The following is a 27,448-nucleotide window of genomic DNA, read 5'->3' on the forward strand; positions in this document are numbered from 1 at the left end:
TAGATGCGGCAAGGTTATGGGGTACTGGGAGTCTTCAATCTATTGCTCAGTCTCTATGTCTAGTTGCTGTTATTTCCTACATAGATGTGTTTGGGGGAGAATTTAACGTCCATATCAGCTGCTCGAGTTTTGGGCAGAGGGGCATGGAAAAGTGCTGTCAAGCCCCAACAAGGAAGGGCGAAGACACATTAGTTTTTTGGGTGAAGCCTGCAAGGCCGTGGTCTGTCAATAGTGTCATGTTCCAAACTGCTAGTATGCAAAACGAATTTAGGGGCCTACTACCGTTATCCAATAGCTAATGGAGGCATTCAACTTCGTTATATGGTTATTACAATAAATCGAATGTTAATCCTGAAGTCCTTAATCGGAGTTTTGTAAGTGGGGGGGGAGGGGGGGGAAGAAACAGCTGCCTGTGTTGGAAGATGTTAGGTCCGGAGGAGAGATGGGGACAATAACTAAAACCTTTTCACTATACTGTGTTTGATAGCGTATATAAATCAATTTCTCAACTAATACAGGCACAATTCGAAAAGATTTTTATGGATAAACACCTAGTAATCTTAAAATGCGTAAGTATTGTTCCAAAACCAAACTTCCACAAGATGTACAGAAAGTAAAAATAAGTTCATTTTTTAAAAGACTATACAAAAAATATTATAAAGCTACATTTGTTGGTTTTAGGTCTCATGCATAAAACTACAGATGAAAACAGCTATAATAACCCTAGAGTTGAACCTCATTTTTACGTAATTAGCTAGTATGCAATAAGACCATTTGATTGGCTGTTAAGATTCAATTCTAATGACCACTAAGGAAGTGCCAGCAGCACCTGATATTTACGTAGGCCCCACCCCTTTGACGTAAATATAAGAATTAACCAATAAGATTCTGGCACTAGAAGAGCCTTCATTTGCATGTGAGCTCTATAAACAGCGCAGAGCGAACCCTGTTTCAACACTTTTGGTTTCCTCCTGTTTGGTTTTGCTACCAAAATGCCGGACCCAGCGAAATCTGCTCCTGCTCCGAAGAAGGGCTCCAAGAAAGCTGTAACTAAAGTACAGAAGAAGGACGGCAAGAAGCGCAAACGCAGCCGCAAAGAGAGCTACTCTGTGTACGTGTACAAGGTCCTGAAACAGGTGCATCCCGACACCGGTATCTCATCTAAAGCCATGGGGATCATGAATTCTTTCGTAAATGATATTTTTGAGCGCATCGCGGGCGAGGCGTCCCGCCTGGCGCACTACAACAAGCGCTCCACCATCACCTCTCGGGAGATCCAGACGGCCGTGCGCCTGCTGCTGCCTGGGGAGCTGGCCAAGCACGCCGTGTCCGAGGGCACCAAAGCCGTCACCAAGTACACCAGCTCCAAGTAAGGGACTTGAAAAGCTACTTTACCCACCAAAGGCTCTTTTCAGAGCCACCTCAGGTGTCGAGAAAAGCTGCTGTGTACACTATCTGGTGCCATACTTTACAGCTAGGGTGGGGGCTGTAATAAAGATTGCTTTGGGCGTTGGTGGCTTAGTGGTGAGCATAGCTGTCTTAGAAAATTTCTTTAATTCTGTTGGATCACTAGTATTTTTGATAGTGCCACCTGGTGGTAAGACCACCAGACTTTCGCTCTCGTTCGCCTCCACTGACTTCAGTGTGAATTTAGGTACAGCCCGCTTCTGTGAGGCAGAACCACAGATGAGGTCAAAGCTGTTCTGACCCCTCTAAATAAGTTTGTTATGAAAGGGGAAAGATGTAGAAACCAGAGCACTGTGCTCTGGTTTATGGTGGTGGTAGGAATTGAGCGTGGAACTTCGGTGCTAAGCATGAAAGGCTTTTTTTTTTTTTTTTTTGCATAAGAACTGTCTCCCCAGCCATGATCTTTCTCTGTAACAAATTTTCTTGGTGTTCAGATTCACTTTGTTGCCTGCCAAACCAGCTGCCTCTCCTGAAGCTTCCAGATAGGCTGGAGGGGAAATCTGGAGAGATGGTGATTAGTGTTCTCAGTTGTATTTATTTTTGCGGAACCAAGACCTGGTACAAACAGTTTCATAGCTCTTTAACAATTTTTTCATTCAAACAAAGCAAACAGGGAGACCTACCATGTTTTGTTTTGGGCTATAGTAAACACACAGCATGAATTTTTAAAGACATCAGTGCAAAATTTACATAACTCATCATTAACCCTGACAAAGGCAGATAGTGTTTTCCAAACAAAAGATACCCTTGAGGCAACAGGGAAATCTTAGTTTCCAATTCACTTGATAGTCAGCTTTGAAATTAAATCATTCTTGGTTAATTTGGGGGAATAGTTTACATGACAACCTTGTGCTTAAAATTAACTTTACTAATCTATAATGAATGAGTTCACATCTACATTCAATGAACAATTGCATAAAATATGCTGCATATAATATCACTGGGAAATGAAGATTCTCTGAGTCATCTTTTCCTGATGATTACCAGATAAGAAGCCAGGGAAAGATGACTCAACTGAAAATCTATCATCTTCAGTGAAAGAAAAGTAATCATATCCAGTACATTTTATGGTAGGAAAATTACTCTGCTAGTGAGGTCAGCATGATCTGTGTTCTATCCAGTTTAACTAGTCACCTCTTCTGGGATTTCAAAGTCCAAGGGGCTTTCTTCTCCCTGAGGCTAACTTTGTCAGTAAACAAATCATCAGTGTGTGTGTTTGTGAGCTGGTGATAGAGCTCACTTGTGTAGGGTCCTGCTATGCTAAGTGTGCAACCCAGGTTCACACCTGCTCCCCTTCCCCCCTCAACACACTGCATGGAAGAAAGCTTTAGTGCTGTGATCATTTCCTCTCTCTCTCTGCCTTGTCTCTCTCTCTCTCTCTCTCTATATATATATATATAAGTAAGAAGGAAGGAAGGAAGGAAGGGAGGAAGGAAGGAAGGAAGGAAGGAAGGATGGATTTAGGAATAATGGTCATGACCCAGAATCCATAACCAGGGGCAGTTCCAAGTATGTTCCTATCTAGGACAGCATAGGGGAGTTCTAGCATGTGTCTGTCTGTCTATCTATCTATCTATTTTTAGAGTTAGAGTAAAAGCAATTACAGCACCAAAGCTTCCTTCAATACAGTGGGGTGGGGACCGGACTCAAACCTGAGTTGTGCACATGGCAAAGCAGTGAACTATTCTGCAGTGGGCTATTTCACTGGACTGCATAGAAGAGTTTTAAAGTATTGAGCAGGGGAGCATTTTGTTTGAGTTTTTTTTTTTTTTTTTTTCTGGTTGACAAGGACCTCAAACAATGCTATAAAGTGGGGGCTTTGTGACCCTCAGAAATCAGTCTTCCTATTTCTTTCCTGATCATCTATCTGTTGGGGGGAATAGTGAATGTTGTCAAGAAGTACAAATCAGTGAGAAGGTAAGTGGTCATCTTTCCTAGTTGCTAACAGGGAGTCATCATGCCAATCGTTTACTTTTTTCCTATTAGTTTTCTCATAGACACTAGGAACATGACAGAATTTGTTGAACTCAAAATAGTTCTACAGTTGAAGGAGCACAAATAAGTGTCCCCCTCCCCCTATTCCCCCACCAAGGAACCTTTCCACAATACCCCATTCTGGCATCTGGACTGTATTGAACCTAGGTCAACGGAGTCCCTGGAGGAAAAGGAGAAGCTCTTGCACGTCACCTAGTCAGAGAAGCAGTCACCCTTGATACCCACAGAAATGAGGAGTGAAGATTTGAGAGTATTACCCAGCTACGGGGTTATCTGTAGAAGTATCCCCTCTGTAGAGAAACTTATCTTTATTTGTAGAGTAAACATAATATCAGACTGGGAAGATAGCATAATGTTTTTTCAAAAAGACTTTCGTGCCTGAGGCACCAAGGGTCTCAGGTTCAATTCCCAGCATCAACATAAGCTAGGGCTGAGCAGAGCTCTGGTCTTTCTCTCTGTATTTTCCTCATAAAAAATAAATAGGGTAGGGAGTCGGGCTGTAGCGCAGCGGGTTAAGCGCAGGTGGCGCTAAGCACAAGGACCGGCATAAGGATCCCAGTTCGAACCCGGCTCCCCACCTGCAGGGGGTCACTTCACAGGCGGTGAAGCAGGTGTGCAGGTGTCTCTCTTTCTCTCCTCCTCTCTGTCTTCCCCTCCTCTCTCCATTTCTCTCTGTCCTATCCAACAACGACGACAACAACAACAATAACTACAACAATAAAACAACAAGGGCAACAAAAGGGAATAAATAAAATAAAATATTTAAAAAAAAAAAAGATGTCTACAATTTATAAAAAAAAAAAAAAAAAAAATAAATAAATAGGGCCAAGGCGTTGGCACACAGGGTTGAATGCACATGTTAACAATGTGCAATGACTTGGTTCAATCCCCCAGTCCTCACCTGCAGAGGGAAGCTTTACAAGGGTAAAGCAGTGCTGTAGGAAGTCTCTCTTTCTCTCCCTCTATCACTCCCTTCTCTCTCAATTTCTGTCTATATCTAATAAATTTTAAAACGAAATAATATAAATAAATAAATAAGCATAATGTCATCTCTCCCGTCTACTTAAACTCCCCTGCCCTCTTTTCTTGATTGACCTAAGCCCCTACCTCATCCCTTAGGATTTAAACTCTTGGTACCTCAACCTAAATAGGCATCTTCATCATCTGTATAGATTTCCCCATCTGTACATTATTAAACTAGTTTCTTTCTTCTGGTGCTGTTCTGATTACTCAGCCAGCCAGAAAAGAACCTGAAACATAGAGGAATTTTCCCTTACCACCAAAATCCAACTAAGTCTCACATCTTTTTGATAAAGAGAGAGGTAGAGAGACAGAGAAGTAGATAGTACAAGTAGATAGACTACAACTGTGATAGGGGCCAGGCTCAAACATGTCACATGACAAAGCAATGAACTATTATCCAAGTGAGCTGTCAGCCCTCTAACATCTTTTGTAGTTGTTAAAGCATTGTCAACTGGCATACCTAATCAAAAGTTATGTTAGTGGCACACTAACTAAATGATTAAACCCCAACTCCTTTACTTGAAACTAAAGGCCTTCTAACCCCTGAGCACAACATATCTTCTTTAATTTGTTTCCCTCAGTCCTCCAGTTTAGCTAAAATGTTCTACTCATTGTTTATAATGCATCTTTAATTTGTCTTCCTTTGTATTTTGGTCCTATTTCTGAGCTCTAGCACTTTCACTTGTTTACAACCTATTCAAAGCCCACCAACCTACCAGATTTTTAAACTTTTGCTCAAATCTCATGCTGAGAAGCACTTCCAGCCCATTCTAGTCCACAAGGATGTCTTCTCTGTTGTACTCTGAAGGCTTTGCTCTTTGCACAAAGGAATTCACAAGTTAACATAGTTTTTGTGGATTGTTTAACGTTGCCCTAAAGTTTCTTTTTCATTGTTTTTACATTTTCTTTTTCTTTTTTTCTACTAGAGAGTAGGATGCTTCCACCCATGCCCACGTGCGAGTGTGAGCACTCACACATGCACACACACACACATTCAATCTTCCAGAACTTATTATAAAATAACTGCTCAATGAAAGTTTGATGACTATCTACTTGTCTACAGAACACTAGAAAATTGCTCTAGGAGTGGTAGTTTTGAATACTTCTGTTACAACAAGGTGCTACAGCTCCTATTGAGCCAAAAAATGAGTCTAAGAATAGCGTGGAGGACAAGGAGTATGGTTTACAGTGCTGGCAGGTACAATGGGTTAGTACCCAGTCTGGCTTAGGATATTTACTGGCTTTGCAAAGGGGGTGGGCATTCAGGATACATTGTACAAGAGGATTGTATAGAAGTGAAGCAGGGGACAGGGAGAGGGGGTGACAACACTGGGTTAAGCACAAGCAAACAGTACTAAGCACAAAAACCTGCACAAGGATCCTGGTTTGAGCCCCTGGCTCCCCACCTTCAGGGAAGGGGGTTGCTTCACAAGTGGTGAAGCAGTTCTGTGGGAGTCTATCTTTCTCTCTCCCTCTCTATATTCCCCTCCTCTCTCTATTTCTCTCTGTCCTATCAACACACACACACACACACACACACACACACACACACACACACACGCTGAAAGAGCAGAGGATTCTTAGTGCAGGCACTGAGCAGAGACCCCACAAACTGCTGCAGTTCCTCCCTCCCCTCATTCCTCAATTGCTGGGCTTCCCCCTTCATTCCCTCCTCTTCTAGTACCTGGAGAATCTTCTAAGGTGGTGAGATCTGTCAATTGAAGCAGTTGGTATTCTCTTGGCTGCCTCCAACTGACATGTCATGAATCTGACCAGCAGGCTGATGACACAAGGCCCAAATATTAAAGCCATCATTAGCACTATAAGAGATCCCAATATGGCAGCCAGCCATGGAGACCAGTTTGTGACCTGGTCCCACCATCCCATCCCAGCCCTAATCTTCCTCCTTGTTTCCAATCTTTCTTGTAGCTGTTCTATAGTACCTCTGACAACTCCTGATTTATTGGCATAATAGCAACATTGCTCCCCTCAAAAGCTTGAGCTAGTATGTCTAAACTTTTCTGGTTCTGTATAATTATTTCCAAAAGAGAATCTACTTGGCCTTGTAGTAAGGTTACTGTATTCATTACATCTTTGAAGTCCTTCTCTATTTGCCCACTAAGGATGCTAAGGATAACCCATTGTTCTTGCTGTGGCACTGGCCACTTCCAGTAAGGCTACTAACAGTATAGCCATCAGGACTCAGCAGCTATGGTGCCCTTGCTTCATCTAGTACATTCTCTTTGCTTCAGAGGAAGTAAGGAGGGTAAGGTCTGGCACAAGGGTCACTTTAATGTAAGTACCCCCCTTTCTGGGATCTATACTGGAAGATCCCTTCTGAGGAGACCAAGAAACTCCCTGGGGAAGCTGCAACTACCTCCATAATCATAATAGTGGTATTGTAACATTCTGCCCCAATTCCTGAGTCTCTCTTTTCTTTCAAGCATGACAGAATTCCCCCAAGATTTCACAGGGGATGAATATCCGGTTTTTCTGACTCTGTACCTGACTACTGGAGTTTGGCGCATGAACAGGGACCTCTAAGAATTGAATTGATCCAGGAGCAATATGCATCCAAACCATCCTTCATTAGGATGACACTGGCCAGTCTGAGCATGTGATGGGTGGCATTAACCAAGCCTAAGGTGAGTATGGGTTCCAGCCCAGACTGAACTCTGGGGTTCCTGACTTGCCCACTAGGTTGAGTGCAGCCACCACCCAAAGTGGCCTCGGCCTACATTGGGTCAGTCTTTGAATGCTAATCAGACTAGTTGGGCTGATTTCTGCCCACTTTAACTTTTTGATCACCAAGGCAAATCTCCATCTAATGTCCCCCTTGGGGTCAGATGGAGTCTTGATTGGAGGGTGCCTGGGATATACTCATTATTTTTGCAGTTTGCTCCTGACCTTGCTCTCCTGTCATCTTGTTACAAAAAAAATGTTACGGGAGTTGGGCTGTAGCGCAGCAGGTTAAGCGCAGGTGGCGCAACACAAAAACAAGGACTGGTGTAAGGATCCCAGTTCGAGCCCCCACTCCCCACCTGCAGGGGAGTCGCTTCACAAGCGGTGAAGCAGGTCTGCAGGTGTCTATCTTTCTCTCCCTCTCTCTGTCTTCTGCCTCCTCTCTCCATTTCTCTCTGTCCTATCCAACAACAACGACAACAATAATAACAACAGTAAAACAACAAGGGCAACGAAAGGGAATAAATAAATAAAATAAATATATATTAAAAAAAAATGTTACAGGAGCAACATTTACCCTCAGCAGAGATTCAAGAATTCAAGAGACACTCCAGGAATGTGAGGAGAACACAGTTTATTATTGTTTTCCTTTATTGGGGGATTAATGTTTTACATTTGATAGTAAATACAATAGTTTGTACATGACATAGCATTTCTCAGTTTTCCACATAACAATACAACCCTCACTAGGTCTTCTGTCATCAAGAACACAGTTTGTTGATGCTAATGGGCCACAGAAAGAGCTCATGATCTTAAAAGAATTCTGTTCAGTGGGGAAGCAATTACAGAAGCCAGACCTTCCACCTTCTGCAACCCACAATGACCCTGGGTCCATACTCCCAGAGGGATAGAGAATGGGAAAGCTATCAGGGGAGGGGATGGGATATGGAGATTGGGTGGTGGGAATTGTGTGGAGTTGTACTCCTCCTACCCTATGGTTTTGTTAATTTATTCTTTCTTAGATAAAAAAAAAAAAAAGAATTCTGGGCTCCAATCAAAGGGAAAGTCAAAGCTTCTAGAGGGGGCTGTGGGCTGAGAGCAGAAAGTGTTATCACAGAAGCAGATGCAGCAAGCTTGGGGGGTGTGTGGAAATCTTCAATTCATTGCTCAGGATCTGGTTATCTTGGTTACTGTTGTTTTTTCCTGCGGGGAAGTTAGTTTCAAGATTTACTGGAACATCACCAGGATCCTATAGCATTCAGTGGCTGCCTTGGACATGGGCACGATAAGATATACCATGTGAATGGGGGAGACCTTCTCAAGGTCTTGTGCAATCCTGCCACACAGGTCTGGGACTTATCTTCTGTACATCAGGGCTTCCTACAAGAGTTTGGTTAGTTAACTCTTTCTTTGCCTTATCATTCTCTTTCTTTTATTTCAATTTCCCCAACCTGGGTAGATTACATGAATGCCATGTCTCTGAATCCTTTGGCTAAAACTGGCAAGCTTGAGGGCTGGGTGGTAGTGCAGCGAGTTAAGCAAACATGGCGCTGTGCAAGGACCAGCATTAAGGATCCTGGTTCGAGCCTTTGGCTCCCTACCTGCAGAGAGGTCACTTCATAAGCAGTGAAGCAGGTCTGCAGGTGTATGTCTTTCTCTCTGCCTCTCTGTCTTCCCCTTCTCTCTCAATTTATTTCTGTCTTATCCAACAACAACAACAGCAATAAAAACAACAACAATAATAACAACAATAAACAACAAGGGCAATAAAAGGGAAAAAAATAGCCTCCAGGACTGTGGATTCATAGTGCAGGAACTGAGCCCCAGCGATAACCCTGGAGGCAAAAAAATTAAATTAAATTAAATTAAAACTGGCAAGCTCTCCCATCCTGTGAATAGGCATAGTGAACTCCCCTGTTGTCACCCTGACAGAACAATCCTGATCTAGTGTACTGATCCTGGTTTTGACATTTCCCTTCTTCACAACCAAATATCTTAAGGGGGTTGTGATAATAGGAATGCCATCCAGCACATGCCTGGTAGGATCTTCCTATAACTGTCCAAGTGCCAGTCACACTGTCTACTGTAGGCTCGCTCCAGGACCCCCACACCCCTGGCCAGCGGTGGCGAAGGGTCAGAGCGGCCCCCTGGGAGTTCTGGGGTAGCTCCGCATGGCAAAGTGCTCAGAGAGACAAGCAGTCAGCTTTGGGAGAGCCTCAGTAGGACAACTCATTTATTGGGGGAAAAGGTAGGCAAATATACTCATTGCTGGGGGGGTGGTGAGGTAATTATTAACCCAAACACAGAACAACACAATGTATAGTCACATTTTGACCTACAGACTATTTGATCACAAGTAAAAGGTTACCATACAAGGTTTGATCACAAGCTTCACAATGTATATATTTCTGGAGGTAGATTGCAGGCACTTTAGGGTTGGGAGAGCAGCTGAGCAATCAGGATGTTTGCTGGTGATTTTTAAGTTGGCCATACACATTAATTTATGATGGTGAAGGCATACTTAGAGTCCATGTAGATGTTAATCTTCTTTCCTTTCCCCAGCTCAAGAGCTATGATCAGGGCTTTTATCTCAGCACCTTGAGCTGAAAATGATGTTGGGTGGGAGCAACTCCAGTTACTTTATTATGGGTGGTTACTGAGTACTCAGTATATAGCCTCCCTTGATGGAGATAGCTGCTCCTATCAATGAATTCTATGAATTTTGTAGGGGTTGATCTCTTAATTCTGATCTAGATGAGTAGGCCTTGTCAATAATCTCTTCACAGTCATGTGAGGGTTCTCTCTCCTGTTCTGGTAGGTAGGTAGATGTCTATATAGTAGAAAGGAACAGTTGGGGGTTCTCAAAAAACTAGGCTTGGTACTGAGTGACTCTCTCCTGAGTGCCATTTTGCTGCTACTTCCATTAGGAGGGAGGTCACTTGGTGTGATGCTTTTCCTGTCAACTCTTGTCCCAACATCAGTTTGTCTGCTTCCTCCACTAGCACAGCCATGGTGACTAGAGACCATAAACATGGGGCCTATCTGGTAGCAACCAGATCTTGTCTTTTGGATAAATATGTCATAGGCCCATTCCAGGGCCCCACTTGCAGAGTTAGTATGCCCAATTCTAGCCCATCTTTTTCACACAGGAGCAAAGTAGAAGGTTTTGAGATGTCAGAGAGTCCAAGGGCTAGGGCAATTACAAGTCTTTGTTTCAATTCTTGGAAAGTGGTTTCTTTTGGACTTAATCAAAGCACATCTTTTTCTGAGTCCCCCTGTGACCTGATGTAGAGGTTTTCCTATTTCAGCAAATTCTGGAATCCAGATGCAGCAGAATCCAGCCACTCCAAGGAATTGACAAATGTTCTTCTTTGTTTTGGGTATTGTCATGTCACAGATAATCTTCTGTATTTCTTGTTTCAATTGGTGCTGCCTCTCACTAACTTGATACTCTAAGTAGGTAACCTAGGGCTTGCACAGCTGGGCCTCTGACTTTGACAACTGGTAGTCACATTCCTACAGGAACTTCAATTTCTCTATTCTCTTGTTCTCTATTCTCACACAGTTCCCATGAGGATACAGTCAGGAGATGATTATTTACATATTGTAGTATCACAGTCAGGTAGCTGACAGTTCTCTAAGTCTCTAGCTAGTTTCTCCAAAAATAGTCTGTGAATTTTTGTAGACCTAGGGAAGTCTATTCCACTCAAAGGCAAAGAGATCTTAACTTGTCTCTGCCAATCTTAGACAGATGACACTTCTTTCAAGGCGAAGCAGGTAAACCAACCAGAAGACCCAGAAAAGTGTATGGGTTCGGCACCACTGGGTGGATAGTCATGGTAGCTTCATTTATTAGTCTTAGGTCTTGCATTGGCTAATAATACTACTAATGGGGCTTCTTTACTGGTAGAAAGGGAGTGTTCCATAGTGACAGGACCTCTACCTGCACCCTGGCAGGACTCAGCTTTTTATATGTGTTAGATTCCCAAACAAGCTGCTCATGGTATCAGGTACTACCTTGCTTGTACTGGCGTGGCCCAGGATTCAGCTCTACCACTATCTGCAGATGTCTGGTTGTCAATCTGACTTATCAGGGCTCAGCCCACCTGTGTAGATAGTCATGGATGAAATCAGTCAATAATGCCTGGTCTTTGTGGTGCTATTTGCATGACTGAAAACACCACTCTTCTGGGATTATCTCAACCATCATTAGCCTGGGAATCCCTTTCTTCAGTGCCAAACTCAGTATGGGTTCTGATTTTAGTCAGGATGTCTCTCTCCAGCAGCAGGGCTGGGCAGTTAGGGATACAGAAGAATCAATTCTGAATTCTCTGTCCTCCCAATACACAGTCCCAGGCCTTGCACAAATGAAAAGCCTGGGTCTTCCCCCTGTGTTGGTAAGCTTCTAAATTCTGTTTATAAGACCTTATGTTTTGATCATCACATTAGGTTCGCTTGTATTACTTACGATGTGTTCTATTTACATAATCACTGTTTTACGTGGGTCCCGCCCTGCCTGCAGGGTATTGGTTTAATCCCCACTGGTTAGATGGAAGCTTTCTTTCTTTTTTTTTTTTTTGTAATCAAATATACATTTATTTCATTCTAGACATTAGGTGTGAAAGCTATATGAAAATCAAATTTTAATTTTTAAATTTTTGAAATTTAAAAATTTTTTTTTGCCCCCAGGATTATTGCTGGAGCTCAGTGCCTGCACTACAAATCCACTGTTCCTGAAGGCTGTTTTTTACTCTTTGTTGTCCTTGTTGTTTGTGTACCATTGTTGTTATTATTGTTGTTGTTGCCATTGCTGTCATTCCCGGCTAGTGTTGTGGGCAGGAGAGAGGATCCAGGAACTCGTGGCGGCATGGTAATACAATTCTTTATTCACATGGAATGCTCCAGAGTCGTGTGTGAGCACAGTGGGTTAAGCCACTTGGCACCAAACTGCAATGGCCACCTCCCACTCTGCACACTAGCCCTTCTCCAGGTCAGGATGTGGGAGAGAAAAAAGAGTGAAATTGGGAACAGAAGTGGGTTTTATGGGATAAAACTGGAAGTGGCAAGTCGGGAACGGAGATGGCTAGGAAAGGGAGTGGAGAGAGGCAAAAGGCATGCTAGGAAGGTGGAAGCGTCCTTAGCAACTGTTGGGACGGTTTTAATTGGTGGGATTAATATACCCTGCAGGTAGGGTGGGTCTTGTAGAAAGAAGATAGATCAGGCAAAACAATGATTATGTAAATAGGCCATACTATCAGCAATGGAGCAGGGGGAGCTGGTTTAATGCCCGACACTATCATTGTTGTTGTATATGACAGAGAGAAATGGAGAGAGGAGGGGAAGACAGAGAAGGGGAGAGATGGAAGCTTTCTATGTTCTGTTCGAGCTCTTTTTTTGCTCCACCCCCTCTCCTAGTCATTTTCCTTTCACTTGTCACTTCCGGTGAAGAGATGCATAAAAGGCTATGTATCTGATTAATAAACGAGATACTGCTTCCCAGCTCAGCCATGAGTTCCTGGTTGTCTGTCTCCTACCTGTGAAGCTAGACCAGCACCCCTGTCCCTGAATATAGTCACTGTCTGTTTTGTTGAGGGGTGTTTATGGCCAAGAGGACCTCTCCAGAATTGAGGATGAAGTTGGCCCCCCCAATTTCACTGAGATCAAGAGCTCTTGGGGGCTGAAGAGAAATGATCCTGGCCTGTCTTGTTCTTAGTCTCAGTCTGAGCTAGAGTGATCTTTCTTGATATCCCAGGTTACCACTAGTATGTCTGACATCTCACTACGGGTCCTCCTGCATGTCTGGAATTGTCCCTGTTAAAGAAATTCTTTCTTCCAATGTCCCTTTTCTTTCTTTCTTTTTTTTTTTTTTCCATTTTTTCCCTTTATTGGAGGATTAATGTTTTACATTTGACAGTGAATACAATAGTTGTTTTCAGCCCTGGCAGAAAACAAAACATGTTCTGCTTTAAACATGTCTTCCTCAGGGCCAGCCTGCACATCTGGTTATCCTAAGAACAGCGCTAGTTCTCAGACAGATAACCAGATGTGATCAGTTTGGTCAGACTGTGTCTAGTCAAGTCCGGCACCGTGATGACTGGTTGCACTGAGCCAATGTCCCTTTTCTTTACTGTAGGCACACTAGTCTTAGGTGAGGTCTCTTATTCCTGTGATTATCTCTGTTGTCACTCCCTTGCGCTGGTGGGCCCTGTGCCTTTACCAAGGCTAACACCATTACTATTGCTTTTGTCTCATTTGCCTGTGTGTTTCTTTCTTTACCTTGATCTCACAGTCAGCAACTATCTTAGAAGCAATGTCTAGGAGCTGTGAGATATTCATGCCTCTGAAGCCTTCTAATTCCTGTATTTCCTGCCAGATATCTGAGTAGGACACAAAAGCTGAGTTAACCATGAATCTGTGCTCAGGAACTTCTGGATAAAAAGGTGTGTAGATCCAGCAAGCTTCACACAGTCTCTTGTAAGAGTCTCCTTGGCTTTTATCTTTTCTCTGGAGGACATTGGCTACCTTGGTTAAAAGTTTATAGCTTGCTGGGCTCCTTCCTGGGTCCCCTGAAGCATGGCTTCTTTCACCAAATCCAGGATGGCTTGTCTTTCAGCTGTGTTGGGATCCCAATTTGGCCTCTGTTCTGGGAATACCCATTGAGCCCAAGACTTAGGGTCTATTAATCTTCTTGGAGATCATGTTTGGAGCCAGTCTCTAGCAGAAGTCATAAATGTGCTGGCAGTCATCCTAGCTTGGCTAATGTGTCTGTATTATGGACTCCAGGAGATGAATCATGACCTGAAGATTTTCACTCATTGTATGATGGAGTGTGGTGGTGCCATTTCAGAAGACCATTGGTTGAGGAGGGTAGTAGATGAGCATGGAGTCCCTTGCATAAAGAAGTCATTTGGTTGGAGCACTATTTGGCTGGCCTGGACCCTCAGTGGGAAAACTGAGGGAGAAGGACACCATGGCTCCGATGAAATTACAACAGTGTCTGGAATGAAGGGGTATCTGCCTTGTCGGTTACTCAAAGGAGTCTGTATGAAGGTGGATTAAGGTGAGGCAGCTGCCAGAGAAAGTGATGACAGCAGTGCCGAGAGAGAGCAGGAAGCAATGGTGTTAGCAGCAAAGTTGGGTTTCTGTCAGTGGTGCAAGTCATTGTAGATGAACTAGGAGTGTCTGGGTCAGCTGTTGCAGATGGCAGAGGAGTAAGCGATGGCTAAGGTAGTACTATAGGATGTACAATGTAAGGCAGGGGCAAGAAATCTTATGTTCTGGTCTCAGACAGGATCGGAAGATGTGGGTCTTTCTTCTTCAGGGACTGGGGAGGCCAGCCTGAGCAAGATGCTAGAAGCATGGTCCCTTGGTTACTGGGGTCGTTTTTAACATGGAAGCAGAGCTAGCCAGGAGGGTATGGCGCAAGGCTATACCAAGTGTCAATGTAAGGAAACTGATCTGGATGTCCTAGATCATCCAAGCATATGTTTCTGATTCAGGCAATTGTTAAGATGTCTTGGGTGCTACTCTATCTCAAAAGAGGGCCATTTTAATTCACACAGGACATGTAGTTTCTTTGGCTTCATTTGGACACCATAGTCTCCATTGTAACCTAGCTTGTAATATCTCAGCATCATCCCTAAAAATGGTTAGGTAACTCTTGAATTGGGAGGTTCCTGTTTTATATGTGCCTATGTCCATGAACAGTGGTACACAGGATTGGGGTGAGCCTGAACTCCGAGAAGTTCTCACTCCACTCAGGAACTTGTCTATTCAGAACCTTCATGGGACCTTAAAGGCATCTTAGCTTAGGGGTAGCTGTATAAAACCGGCTTTGGTTGCATCCCAGAGGGCCATGAATCCTTGTTTAGGTGAACCACAGCTCAAGGAACTGCAGGTTGGAGTCTACTCAAGTTCTGTAGTTGTGGAGTGATGGAACCCTAACATGCACACACAGTCACTCACACACCAGAGGTTAAAACATTTCCCTTTTTAAATTCCTAACTGAGATAACTTTTCTGGGCTTCACAACCTGGCCTTCAGCATTTAGTTGTACAACTTGGCTGTCATAGTGATCAAACCCAGTGGACATCACTAACTTAAAATTTCCTTGGGGACCTTACCTTACCCTGAGAGGATTCTTGTTGTATAGGTCTCTTGCTTTCTCACTCTGAACACAGGGCTGGCTCATTGTGGAAGGGACACATATGTTGTGGAAAGAGTCCCAGAATACTAATCAGGTGCCCGTTTCTTGATTCCTGAAAAGGACAGACTCCCTCCAACTCTGGAGTCCTAGACTGGTCCACATGGAGCTGCAACTAGATCTCACTGAAGACCCGAAAGTGTTACAGTTCTGATTGGGCCAAAAATTGAGATTGAGAACCACATGGAGAGCAAGGAATATGCTTTATTAAGCAGTGGATTTGTACTCAAATCTGAACTGACTGCTTGGTTGGCTCAGGCTACTTATTGACTTCGCAAAGGTGGGCCTGCTGTTTAGGATTCACAGTGCAAGCATATTGGACAGAAGCAAGAGCAGCAGGGACTTTAAACTGGGGCATGAGTGAGAACAGTCAAGGGCATGGGAATGTGTAAGTGGAAGCCTGCTATAAACTGTGATGGTTCCCTCTCAGCATATGGGAGTTAGGGAGTGGAGGCCTGCCACAAACCATGCAGGTTTCCCCTCCCCTTTTCATTCTCCATCTGCTGGTTTTCCCATTTCAGTTGTTGTTATTGTTGTTTGGGTTTGGTTTGGTTGGGTTGGGGGGTTTATTACTTTTTTAGACAAAATTTGAGGGAAGGGAGAGATAGAGAGGAAGAGAGAAAGAAAGATACTTGCAACACTGCACCTCTTTTCAAGTTTTTCCCCTCCAGGTGGGGACCAGGAGCTTGAACCCTGGTCCTTATACATTATAATATGTGCATTCAACCAGGTGTGCCACAGCCCAGCCCTCCACTGAGATTTTCTCCTCCACTTTCCTTTTGTTCCTTTCTCCCATAATGCTCTTTAAATTGCTCTTATCAATAATTAGCCCAGTTTAAATAACGGTAACAGTTTCCCTTTAATCACTAAATCAGCCAAAGCAATGAGATTAGACCAGAGATTTTTCAGTCTAGCTGAAGTATTGCTTGCCGGAGTTGCAAGGGAGGATGAGAAATGGTGTGGTATTAAGAACAACAACTTTAGACAATAGGTCCAGAAAGTAGTGCAAATGAGGAAGTGAGTTTGGCCTGGGTAATGTCAAGTGTCATCGAGTTTAATTATGCCATTTTCTCAAAAGTTGCTGAATGGAATTTAAAAGCTGGGGGCTCCCTACCCACCATTCTGATGCTTCTCTGGTTGTGGTGGCACCAGCCGAAAGATCTCCTAGGCCTGACCTGACAGCGGTCTCATATTCTCCACCCTCCCTGTGTCACTACCTCCACTGGCATCCTTTTCCTGGGGCAGGTCAGCATTGCTGGGTCCTAGGTCCCGGGTCCCCAAGGCTGCTCTGCATCAGGCTGCTAGGGAGACTGCAAAACCACGAGTGAGTCCTCCTAGACCGGCCTATGTCAGGCCTGTGTAGCTGCTCTGTTTGTTGGGCGAGGCCTTTCACCAGGTAGTCTTCCCGCAGCTGCAGACCCGGCCCAGTAGAGAACCCCATTCTAATAACCATTGATCCCAAGTTGACAATTACGTTGGAACTTGGGGTGGAGGGTAGTTGGTCTGGGAGAATGGAACACGCACGACACTTTGTTCTCTCCCTGCCCACGGCTGTTGACGGAGACCCTTTCTAGAGCTCGTTTCTTGGCCCCTCAGGACTTTTTTCCTTCTTTTTCTTTTTTCTTTCTGCCTTGCCTTGCCCTGCCCTGCCCTGCCCTTCCCTTTCCTCCCTCCCTTCCTCCCTCCCTTCCTTTCTTCTTTCCATCCCTCTCTCTCTTTTTTTAGGGGGGGGGCGGAGAAAGCAAACATTAGAGGCATTAGAGAAGGGTAAATTGTAGACTTCTTCTTCTAGCGTTTGCCCTTCTTCCGTAGCCAGTAAATGGCTTTGAAAGTGACTGGGATCCATGTGGATTCAGTCGGCTAGGAAGGATCGTCAGTTTCCCCAATGAATGGGTACTCATAGGATGCACCACTGGAAGGTCGATCCAATTGTAGACTGAGGGAACCTGTCACCTTGTGCCTGTGGTGCCCGCGCAACGTGCATGGATGACCACCAGGTGGCGCTCGAGGCCTTCCTCAGGACACGCTCCAAAGCAATGAATTCCAAGAGCCTCGGTTCGGTTGACCTAATCGGTACTAGGGTTCTAACCACTGAAGTGTGGTGGAGTGCTGCTTTGACTTCTATCTTCCTATCTTTATCTCATGAGATAAATAAAACAACTCTTTTAAAAAATCAGATAACTTGTATCTTCTTGAAATCATGCAGAATATGCTGTTGAGAAACAGATAAATCCGTTTCAACTAAAATGGTGAAAAATAAGGTGGTAAACTAAGATGGTGAACATGCAGGGAGCTGTTATTTCCTAGCATTTTAAACGTATTTTTAAAAACTCTTTGTGGTAATATATCTGCAGTCTCACAATATTTTTTTCTGCAATCTCACAATATTTTTAGCTTCATGCTTCCCTTATGCTTATTGTAGAATTTTGCAACTTTTTTTGTTGTGCCAAGGATCTATGTAACTATTTCTGACCAACAAATTGAAAGTAGAACTCTATTTGTACTCTCTTTGCCTTGCTCTTAGGTGTTTTCTTTTCTTTTTTTCTCTCCAAGATTTACTTATTTATGAGAGAGAGCGAGAGAGAGAGAGAGAGAGAGAGATGGTGGGAAGGGGACCAGAATACCACTGACATATGGACCTCATACTCACAAGTTCAAGGCTTTATTTCCCATAAACTTCCTGGGCCATGCCTTATTCTTGTAGAACTCTTCTTCAAGAGTCAAGTATTTGCATATAATAAAAACAAGATCTTTAAGATGAAAAATGCCACAAATTTTGCCCTATCTTTCTATAATATATTACAACTCTGAACATCTCAACATTAGTCAACAGATTCATTCTAATACCTAACATAACTCCTGATACCCACAAGTATTAGATAGGAAAAGACACAAAATCTCACCTCTGATTTATAGCACCTTTGTCTCTTTGGTACCTCTAGAGATATTTGAATCCCCATGATAATATACCATGATTTTGGATAGGTGAGAATATGCTTTTCCTTTGTGAATTGAGAGGAGAAGAAGTGGAAAAAAAATAGATGAAAAGAGAAAACCACATTCAAACATTTAAATCTTTAAGAAATAGTGTTGGAGAAACTGAATAACCAATGCAAAATAATAAAAATGCAACATTCTTTAGCTGTATATACAAAAATTAATTCAAAACAAATTAAAGACCTGGATGTAACACCCAAAACTATTAAATATGTAGAAGAAACTATAGACACTATATTCTAGCTTTGGACATATTTTCTATATTTCTAACAAAGGAAATGAAGGCAAAAAAATGGAGCTATTCATCAGATTTAAAGATCTTGCACATCAGAAGCTGAATGGTGGTGCACCTGGGAGACAGAGAGAGAGAGAGAGAGAGAGAGAGAGAGAGAGTCTTGCTGCATTGCTTTACTGGTTGTTTAGCTTCCTCCTGCAGGTGGGGAGTGGGGGCTTGAGCCCAGGTCCTTGCACATGATGGTGTGTGCATTCAACCCCAGGTGCACCACCACCTGGCCCCAAAATGTCTTATGAGAGTCCAAAAAAATTATAAATTGTTGCAGTGAAATACAAATTCCTTGTGTTGAACTCTCTGGAGGCAGATGCTGAAGTAGAATTTGGCATATGACCCTGTGAAAATAATTGGATTGAATAAGAATAAATCAGTCTGTAGTGAAGGACTGACATAGCCTAGGCCACCTCTGAGGTCTGTAGCTAGTACTGCTCACAAGAGTGGCTGCCTTGGGCTAAAATGGCTTCTGTTAGAGGGAGGCTAGGAGGAGCTCCAGAAGATTGGGATCTCTGAAGGAGGCAGCTGACGCAGGACTTGACAGGCTAACTAATAGCTGAGGGCCACACTGATGAACTTCCACAGCAGCTAAAGTTCTTGTTTGTTTGTTTATTATTTTTGTTGTTTTAACATTCTCTCTCTTTCTCTCTCTCCCTTTTCCTCTTTCTCTCTCTCTCCCTTACTCTCTCTCTCTCTTTTTACCAGAGCACTGATCAGCTCTGGCTTATGGTGGTGCAGGTGACTGAACCTGTGACTTGGAAGCCTCAGACTTGAGAGTCTCCTTGCATAACCATTATGCTATCTACTCCCACCCAGCTCAAATTCTTTAAAGAAAAAAATTACTATTTATTTATTTGTGTGTGAGAGAGAGAACCAGAGTGTCACTCTAGTACATGTGACACCAGAGATTGAACTCAAGACCCCATGTTTGTAAGCCCAATACTTTATTAACTGTGCCACTTCTGGGTCACTCAGGTCCCGAAAAGGGGATTCAGGCAGATCATCTCAATCCATTCTTGTGCCACCTGTAGCCACTGCTCCATATGTTTTGGAAACTGCTTTCAGAATCCTAGCAGGTTTTCCTCCCAAAAGAAACTGTAAAGGAGTGAAATTAATGGGTCAAATTGCTTCCTGGCAGCCCTTGGCTCCAGCATCACAGTTGCCACCTATTGCCTCAGAGACTTCTGCCCTGAAAGCATTACCCAGATCCCCATTTCCACCAAGAGACCTGAGAATCTGGTCACCAAATCTGTCTACTTCTGTAGTTGCTGTGCCTGTTTCAGGTCCCAGTTGGGCTTGAAAGTAAAAAGAGTCACCCAGGGGGTTGGTTGGTAGCACAGCAGGTTAAGTGCACATGGCGTGAAGTGTAAGGACCCACATTAAAATCCTGGTTCAATCCCCTGGCTCCCCACCTGCAGGGGAGTCGCTTCACAGGCGGTGAAGCAGGTCTGCAGGTGTCTATCTTTCTCTCCCCCTCTCTGTCTTCCACTCCTCTCTCCATTTCTCTCTGTCCTATGCAACAACAACATCAGTTACAACAACAATAAAACAACAAGGGCAACAAAGGGGGGGAGCAAAATTGAAAAAAAAAAGTCACCCAAATGGCTTACCTAGGCTCTGCACACACTCCTCTCTGCCTTCACCATGTTCTTACTCATCAGGATCAGTGGTCCCTGTTAAGATGGTGACTCATCTTCTTGACCACTGTTCCCCAGATACAAGGAACACCAAGTATGCAGGCAGCAGTTTTGGGTTATTCTTCAGGAAACATGTTGCATTCCTGAGTAAAATTACATTTCATTTGGAGTCTAGGGTATTACCCCACCCTAGTCGGAAGCACAAGTCACTACACACACACACACACACACACACACACACTCAAGGGGCTGCTGGTATTCACGTGGGTGGACTCGCAACAGAGGTAAGCCACTGGCGTCCCCATGGCCAATTCAAGGGCTTGCGCAAAACAGAAAGGACCTGCCAAGAGAAATTCAGGTATGAACTTCTCTAGAGGCAGAGACTGTTGAGAGATGAAAATATCAGCAGTAAGAGAATTAGAAGTCACACTATAATAAAGTTTTCCAGTGACTCTAGTGGCCCATCTGTTATGCCAGGGGTCATGAATAATGAATTTAAGAGATTCCTTTGCCAGAAAAATATTGTCGGCTAGGGCTGAATATTGGAGTGGGGTCCTTGTGGTAACTACGTCTGATAAAGCCAAAGAGAGATAATAGGTGGACAATTCAAATTTTTGTAAATATTGAGAAGGTTTGATGTAGTTATTCCATTAATGCTTTAGCCAACTGAATAATGGGGAGTGCAAGGGGCCTCTCAGAGCAGTGGTAAGTGGGATTACTCATCCACCCTGCTGTGCTCAACACGGACTTGTCCTTATTGGGATATGAAGCACCCATGTCACCCTGGAGGAGCAGACTTGGCCACATTTTTCTGTTGCTCTTCAGCAGGAAACCTTCTTGTAAGGCCTGTGGCTTCTGGGCGATGTGGTGTGTGGTCCAACCCAGCAGACCTCAAGGTCACTGTCGGTTCTGTGGCATTGGTGCCCAGGAAATACCATCTGGCACACGTTTCCCTCAGACCAGACCCTCAATAAGCCCTTGGATGGTGGTGCTGAGACCCTGTGAGAGGAACACATTCAGCTTACCTGGCAGGGCACCTGCTTTGTAATGTGTGTGGCCCAGGTCTGAACTCAGCCCCCACCACATTGGGGGAAGCTTTAGCGCTGTGGTATGTTTCCTTCTTTCCCTTTGTTTCTCTGTCTCCAAGTTGACACCTGGTTGAGTGCACATGTTACAGTGTGCAAGGACTCAGGTTCAAACCCACAGTTCCCACCTGCAGGGGGAAAGCTTCACAAGTGGTGAAGCAGGGTTGCAAATGTCTCTTTGGCTCTCCCTCTCTACCTTCGGCTTCCTCTCAATTTCTGGGTATCTCTGTCCAATAAATAAATAAAGATAATAAAAAATATTTTTAAAAAGTTGACCAAAGAGGGGGCCAGGTGGTAGCACAGCAGGTTAAACATATATAACACGAAGCACGACTACCTGCATAAGGATCTAGATTGAAGGACCCCCACAACCACCACCTACAGAGGAGAAGCTTCACAAGTGGTGAAACATGTCTGCAGGTGTCTGTCTTTCTCTCTCCCTCTCTATCTACCCTTCCTCTCTCAATTTCTCTCTGACCTGTTCAATAAAAATGGAGGAGGAAAAAAAAGAGGGGGGGATGGCCTCCAGGAGCCGTAGATCTGTAGTGCCACACTGAGCTCCAGCGATAACCCTAGAGGCAAAAAACAAAGCAAAACAAAACAGAAAACAAACCCCTGTAGGTCCCTCCAGGATGGAAGGGCCCAATCTTGGTTTCATACCAAACATGACTTGGTTTGATAGCAAACACAATTTAGTTTGATACCAAGTGACCTACAAGTCTCCAACTCTAGTGGTATAAGAGTCTAAACATTGGTCTCTGCGGCTACTGGTTGGCATATCCAGTGACAAAAGCAGTCTTGGTAAGTGGGGGTTGGTGCTGCTGGTTGTACTCGCAATCTCTGCTATTTTACTAAGACCATTCCGTTTGTGTGTCCATCCCTCATAGTTCCTCATCCCTGGGGGATGGTCTCTGGTTACAAGTACTACAAACATCTTCACACTTTATGCCCACTTTCATTTGTTCATCTGCATCTTTTTACCACAGTTATTATTGTCTGTTGGTCTGTCTTTCCTTTCTTTCACCAGAGCACTGCTCAGCACTGGCTTATGGTGGTGACAGGGATTGAATCTGGGACTTCAGGGCTTCAGGCATGAAAGTGATTTGCATTGTTATTATCATAGATTCTTTTGTTCTTAGCTTCTGGTTTTTTTTTCTCTTAACTCCTAGATCAACCATTCAGGCATTTGCTAGTGTTCACAAATCTGATATTGTCTAAATTGGGGTATTTTGATAAACATTTTATTTACTTATTTTAGATACAGACAGAAATTATGGAGGGTGAGGGAAGGATGGGGGAGGAGAGAGAGAAAGAGAGACATCTGAAGCACTGCGGGACCACTCCTGAAGTTTCCCTCTGCAAGTGGGGACCAGGGACTCGAATCCAAGTCCTTGAGCCGTGTAATGTGTACGTTCAACCATGTGCATCACCATTCAGCCCCTGGGATTATTATTATTATTATTTTTATATTTGCAAGAGGAATAGAGAATCAAAACATCACTCTGGTATATAAAATACCAGGGAAGAAACTTAAGACCTCATGCTTCAGAGTCCAATGCTTTATCCATTGCACCACCTCCCAGGCCAGAAGATCATTAAAAAATTTTTTTTAAATATTTATTTATTCCCTTTTGTTGCCCTTGTTGTTTTACTGTTGTAGTTATTATTGTTGTTATTGATGTCATCATTATTGGATAGGACAGAGAAAAATGGAGAGAGGAGGGAAAGACAGAGGGGGGGGAGAGAAAGACAGACACCTATAGACTTGCTTCACCACTTGTGAAGTGACTCTCCTTCAGGTGGGGAGCAGGGGGCTCGAACTGGGATCTTTATACTGGTCCTTGAGCTTTACGCCACATGTGCTTAACCTGCTGTGCTACTGCCCGACTCCCCCCAGAAGATCATTTCTTTTGGTGTACAAGTGAGTCACAGTAGGCTGGGCAGTGGTGCACCCAGTTAAATGCATATAGTACACAGCACAAGGACCCGCACAAAGATCTGTAGTTGAGCCCCAGATTCCCACCTGCAGGGACGCATTTCACAAGATGTAAAGCAGGTCTGCAGGTGTCTAACTTTCTCTCTTCCTCTGTCTCCCCCTCCTCTCTCAATGTCTATCTGTCCTATCCAATAAAATGGAAAAAAATGGCTGCCAGAGGTAGTAGATTTGTAGTGCTAGCACCAAGCCCCAACAGTAACTTTGGAGGCAAAAAAAAAAAAAAGAATAAATGAGTGATAACATACATTCACTACCTAATATTTTGCAAGTTGGTATAGTTTTCCATACTACTCTCTAAAGATTGTCAATTTTCAATCTGCAACCTCTGAAACAAAAGTGGATTTAGTGGGAGAAAACAAACAGGAAGAAGAATAAACTTTGAAGTAAGGTGTGGGACTGGAGGACTTGTTAATTCATCTCTACAGCAAACCCTAAGTATCTTTATTTTTCCTCCCCATGGTCCCTAAATGGAGTTAACCACCCTCAGCCCACATAGACAGGTTCTCTTGAAAGGTGGAGGATGACAAAGCAAAGCAAAGCAAAGAAGAATTTAGGGTCTTTTGGACTTCTCTCCCCAACAAGATCAAGTAATTTCTCTATGCTTTTAAAACTGTATGGAATAAAAATTGGGAAGCAGAACCAGCAAAGCTTCTCACCTAGATAGTGGACCAGCTTTGCTATGTGCATCACACGTAGTCCCAGCCCATACAGGAAGATTCTGAGCAGTGGTTTCTTTCCCTTTCTCCCTATGTCTCTCAGCCTCTATCTCTGTCTTTTTGTCTGAAAAAGTCATCCTGGAACAGTGAAGCCCTGGTGACAAGAAATAAAATAGATAAACAAGTCATTTGATAAAGGGGCAGGATCCAGCAAGAATGCACCTCAAGCCCTTTTGGAGACATTAGAGCTCTGTGCACCCACTTGGGGACAGTCTGAGTGAACCCAAGTCCAGGTTTGGCACACAAGCAAGCAGGATGACTCAGGGGACTCTGAGAACATGTTCTCAAGAGAATTATAAGCCTGTGGCACAGAGTAGAGTTCAGACTTTTCAGATAAGACACTGGTAGACTCAGTTATTTAAGCATTTATGTACTTTAATGAAATGATTGTGACAAAGACCCAGGCCCAAGCAGATCTGGAGAGGAAGATCATGGAGAAGAGTGGGAGGAAGAAGCTTCTCTCTGCTTTGGCTTTGGATGGCTTCACTGCAGTGACACCTCAGGTTTCTCCTAAACTTTTAGGATAATCTTACATACTTTAGTTTCATCTCAGCTGTGTCATAAAGCAACAGAAAGAAAGTTTGCCTCCAAACTAGAGTTCAAGTGGAATAACAGCACATCCTTAAACCAATTAATAATCATCCAGAAAATCAAAAACAGATCTCTGCAGTAAGAGCTAGCTTTTTTGTTTGCTTTTTGTTTCTGTTTCCTTTCTTTTCTTGTCCTTTTTTCAGACAGAGACAGAGAAGGAGAGAATGAAGTAGACCTACAGCACTGACCAAATCTTCCTTCAATGTAGTAGGCACTGAACTCAAACCCAGGCCATGCTCATAGCAAATCAGTAAACTATTTTACTGGCTCAGAGCTGGGGTTTTATGTTTTCACCAACACTCCTCACCTGAAGTTTTCTTTTGGCTTTTTTGTTTGTTTGTTTGTTTTATTGATATTTTCCCCAACTCTAGTGTAATCTGTTAAGGAAAATAGCAATCACAGTCTGCCTTTCTAGAAGATATAGTAGAAGATATAGGATGGACAAGCAGGATACATAATTAAAGAAAGCCTCAAAGAAAAGGCAAAAGAAAAAAAAAAGTCCCCATTTCTCATGGTTAGTTACTTACTCGTGTCTCTGTAAAACATGTGGACACATTCCCTGTTAGTATGCTAAAGGAAAGAAACTATTGGGTTGTCAGAGAAGTCATGATACATTTTGTGTACAAAATATGACTTTAGAAAAACAGAAAATATGACTTGACTGACAACTCAGTATGGTGGAACCATCCTTAGGATTCCTTTCTGTTTCTCAAAAGTCATTTGGAACTCACACATCCTTCTCTTAGTTGACATTATTCCTACAAATCTCCTTCATATCTTCTCTTTCTTTTTCCCCTCCACGGTCTCATTCTCTATGTAGATGTATGTCATAATCTTTTGTGCACAAGCCTTCACCTTCTCATTCTGGTCCCCAAAATATTTGCTCAAACTACCTAAAAGCATGATTAGACTAGACCTGACTTGCAAGTTTTAGTTTTAAATGTGGTATGTAAGCACACTACTTGCCCACATCCAGACCAATTGCTACTCTATATTGAGGGAGAAATGCCTCAGATACACTTGGAGTTCCCCTAGTCACTGTCTTCAGTGCTCAGTGCTCGGTGCTCCCACTTGGTGCAGGAGATGTGATCCAAGGCCTCTCACATGACCAGGTGTGTGCTGTATGCATTGAGTCACTTCCAGGGTTAACTTTCAAGTTTTTAAAGATTTCTTTAGAGAAGATCTAATTTCAAACCATCCCAATTGCCAGATTTTCAAGTTTCTGTTCATTGAAATCAGGACATTTTGTTGTTCAACTTAAAAGTTAGTCACCAGTTCTTGTCTTTCAGCTTTTGAGTGTTTTAGCCCTAGCATTTATACAGGGAGAAGAGAGCGGAGTCTGTCTCCATCATGGGCACTCACTGGGTTTTGCTTCCTCCTGGGGCACCTTCTGGGGTGTACTCTCTTGCGGGTGTCCTTCCTCATCCTGACATTGTGACTCTTCTTCTAAATGTTTATCTTTTTGATTACAGGAAGTTGCTTTCTTCTCATGACCAGACTCCAAAGATATGTCTAAATTTTGCTTTTTCTTCTTCTGCAGATCCTTATGTATTATTATGTAGAAAACAGTACTCACCAGGTACATTGTTGCTGGTGCCAGGTGGGAAAGGACATGAAGTCCGACAGTAATTTGTGACTGGAGGTCTGAAACAAACCAGAAAAAAAAAAAAGGCAGATACTCTTTAGATAGTGGTAACACAAGAGACTTGCATTTTTTGAGAGTTCCCAGGTTTGAGCCCCAGCGCTATCAATAGCCAGAGCTGAGAAAAGAATGGAGAGGAAAGGAAAAGGAAAAGAGAAAGGAAGAGAAAAGAAAGGAAAAGAGAAGAGGAAAAGAGAAGGGTCCAGGAGCTGATGCAGTAGATTAAACATTGCACTCTCAAACATGAGGCTCCGAGTTTGATCCCTAGAATCACATCTGTCAGAGTGATGTTCTGCTTCTCTCTATATCTCACTGATTATTAACTAACTAATTAGTCTTTCAGAGAGAAAGAAAGCATGGGTATCAACTGTGTTATATTTGGAAGAGAAGGCGAAAGAGAACTAATATGACATGACTGGCCCCTGGGGAGTAGAAGCCGCAGAGTGGCTCTAACTGAGCAGTATGGTCAACGGAAAGGGTACAGGCTCCTCACAAGAGTTTAACTGCTGAGGTGAACTTATTGACAAAGCTCAATGACAACTGCCATCTCAATGTCATTTAATGCTTGAAATGGATTTGGGTTGAGCATAAACATTTATCTTAAGAAATCTTTGTTCTAGGGGGCTGGGCGGTAGCCGGGAGGTAAAGCACACATGGTGCAAAGCGCAAAGGTGGGAGTAAGGAACCTGTTTCAAGCCCCAGCTCCCCATCTGCAGGGGGGGGGGGGTCACTTCGCAAGTGGTGAACTAGGCCTGCTTTTTTTTTGGGTTTATGTATGAAAGAACTACTCTGGAATATGCATTGCCAGAAATCAAACTCAGAACCTCATGCTTGAGGGTCCAGCACTTTATCCATTGCACCACCTCTCAGACTGTACAGAGAAGTTCTGAACCAAGAGTGGGAAGGTCCATCATGAGCTTTTCCTAGCTGGGTCATGAAATGCCCTTGAACAGATATCAGCCCCAAATGAGAAAAGGCAACATTTTCCTTTGTGCAGGTCAGTTGCCATCACTCACCAAGCACTTGCAGGTCCAGCTCCAGGCTGCGCTTAAGGACCTTTCCATTATCTGTGACTGCCTCACACCAGTAAAAGCCGGAATCTTCCCTTTTGGCATTTAGAATCTGGTA

General features: G+C 43.4%; 1 protein-coding gene and 1 long non-coding RNA gene across 2 annotated transcripts; one reads left to right on the plus strand and one right to left on the minus strand.

Annotated features, from left to right (window-relative positions):
* The first annotated feature begins 415 nt into the window (after positions 1-415).
* On the plus strand, positions 416-27,448 carry LOC103123996 (histone H2B type 2-F). The gene is made up of 2 exons (XM_007534679.2): positions 416-1,369; positions 27,318-27,448. The coding sequence occupies exons 1-2, from the start codon at positions 993-995 to the stop codon at positions 27,370-27,372; spliced, it is 432 nt and encodes a 143-aa protein (XP_007534741.2). The 5' UTR covers positions 416-992; the 3' UTR covers positions 27,373-27,448.
* On the minus strand, positions 7,785-18,629 carry LOC132541376 (uncharacterized). The gene is made up of 2 exons (XR_009552575.1): positions 18,021-18,629; positions 7,785-8,370 (listed from the first exon to the last, which is right to left on the minus strand). It is a non-coding gene; the product is annotated as an uncharacterized LOC132541376 (long non-coding RNA).

This window comes from Erinaceus europaeus, chromosome 11, assembly GCF_950295315.1.
Source record: "Erinaceus europaeus chromosome 11, mEriEur2.1, whole genome shotgun sequence".
Taxonomy (NCBI): Eukaryota; Metazoa; Chordata; class Mammalia; order Eulipotyphla; family Erinaceidae; genus Erinaceus; species Erinaceus europaeus.

Coding starts and splice junctions, on each gene's coding strand:
- LOC103123996 (XM_007534679.2), top strand. CDS start 993: ATGCCGGACCCAGCGAAATCTGCTCCTGCTCCGAAGAAGGGCTCCAAG. Junction 1,370..27,317: donor ACCAAGTACACCAGCTCCAA/GTAAGGGACTTG, acceptor TCCTTTGTGCAG/GTCAGTTGCCATCACTCACC.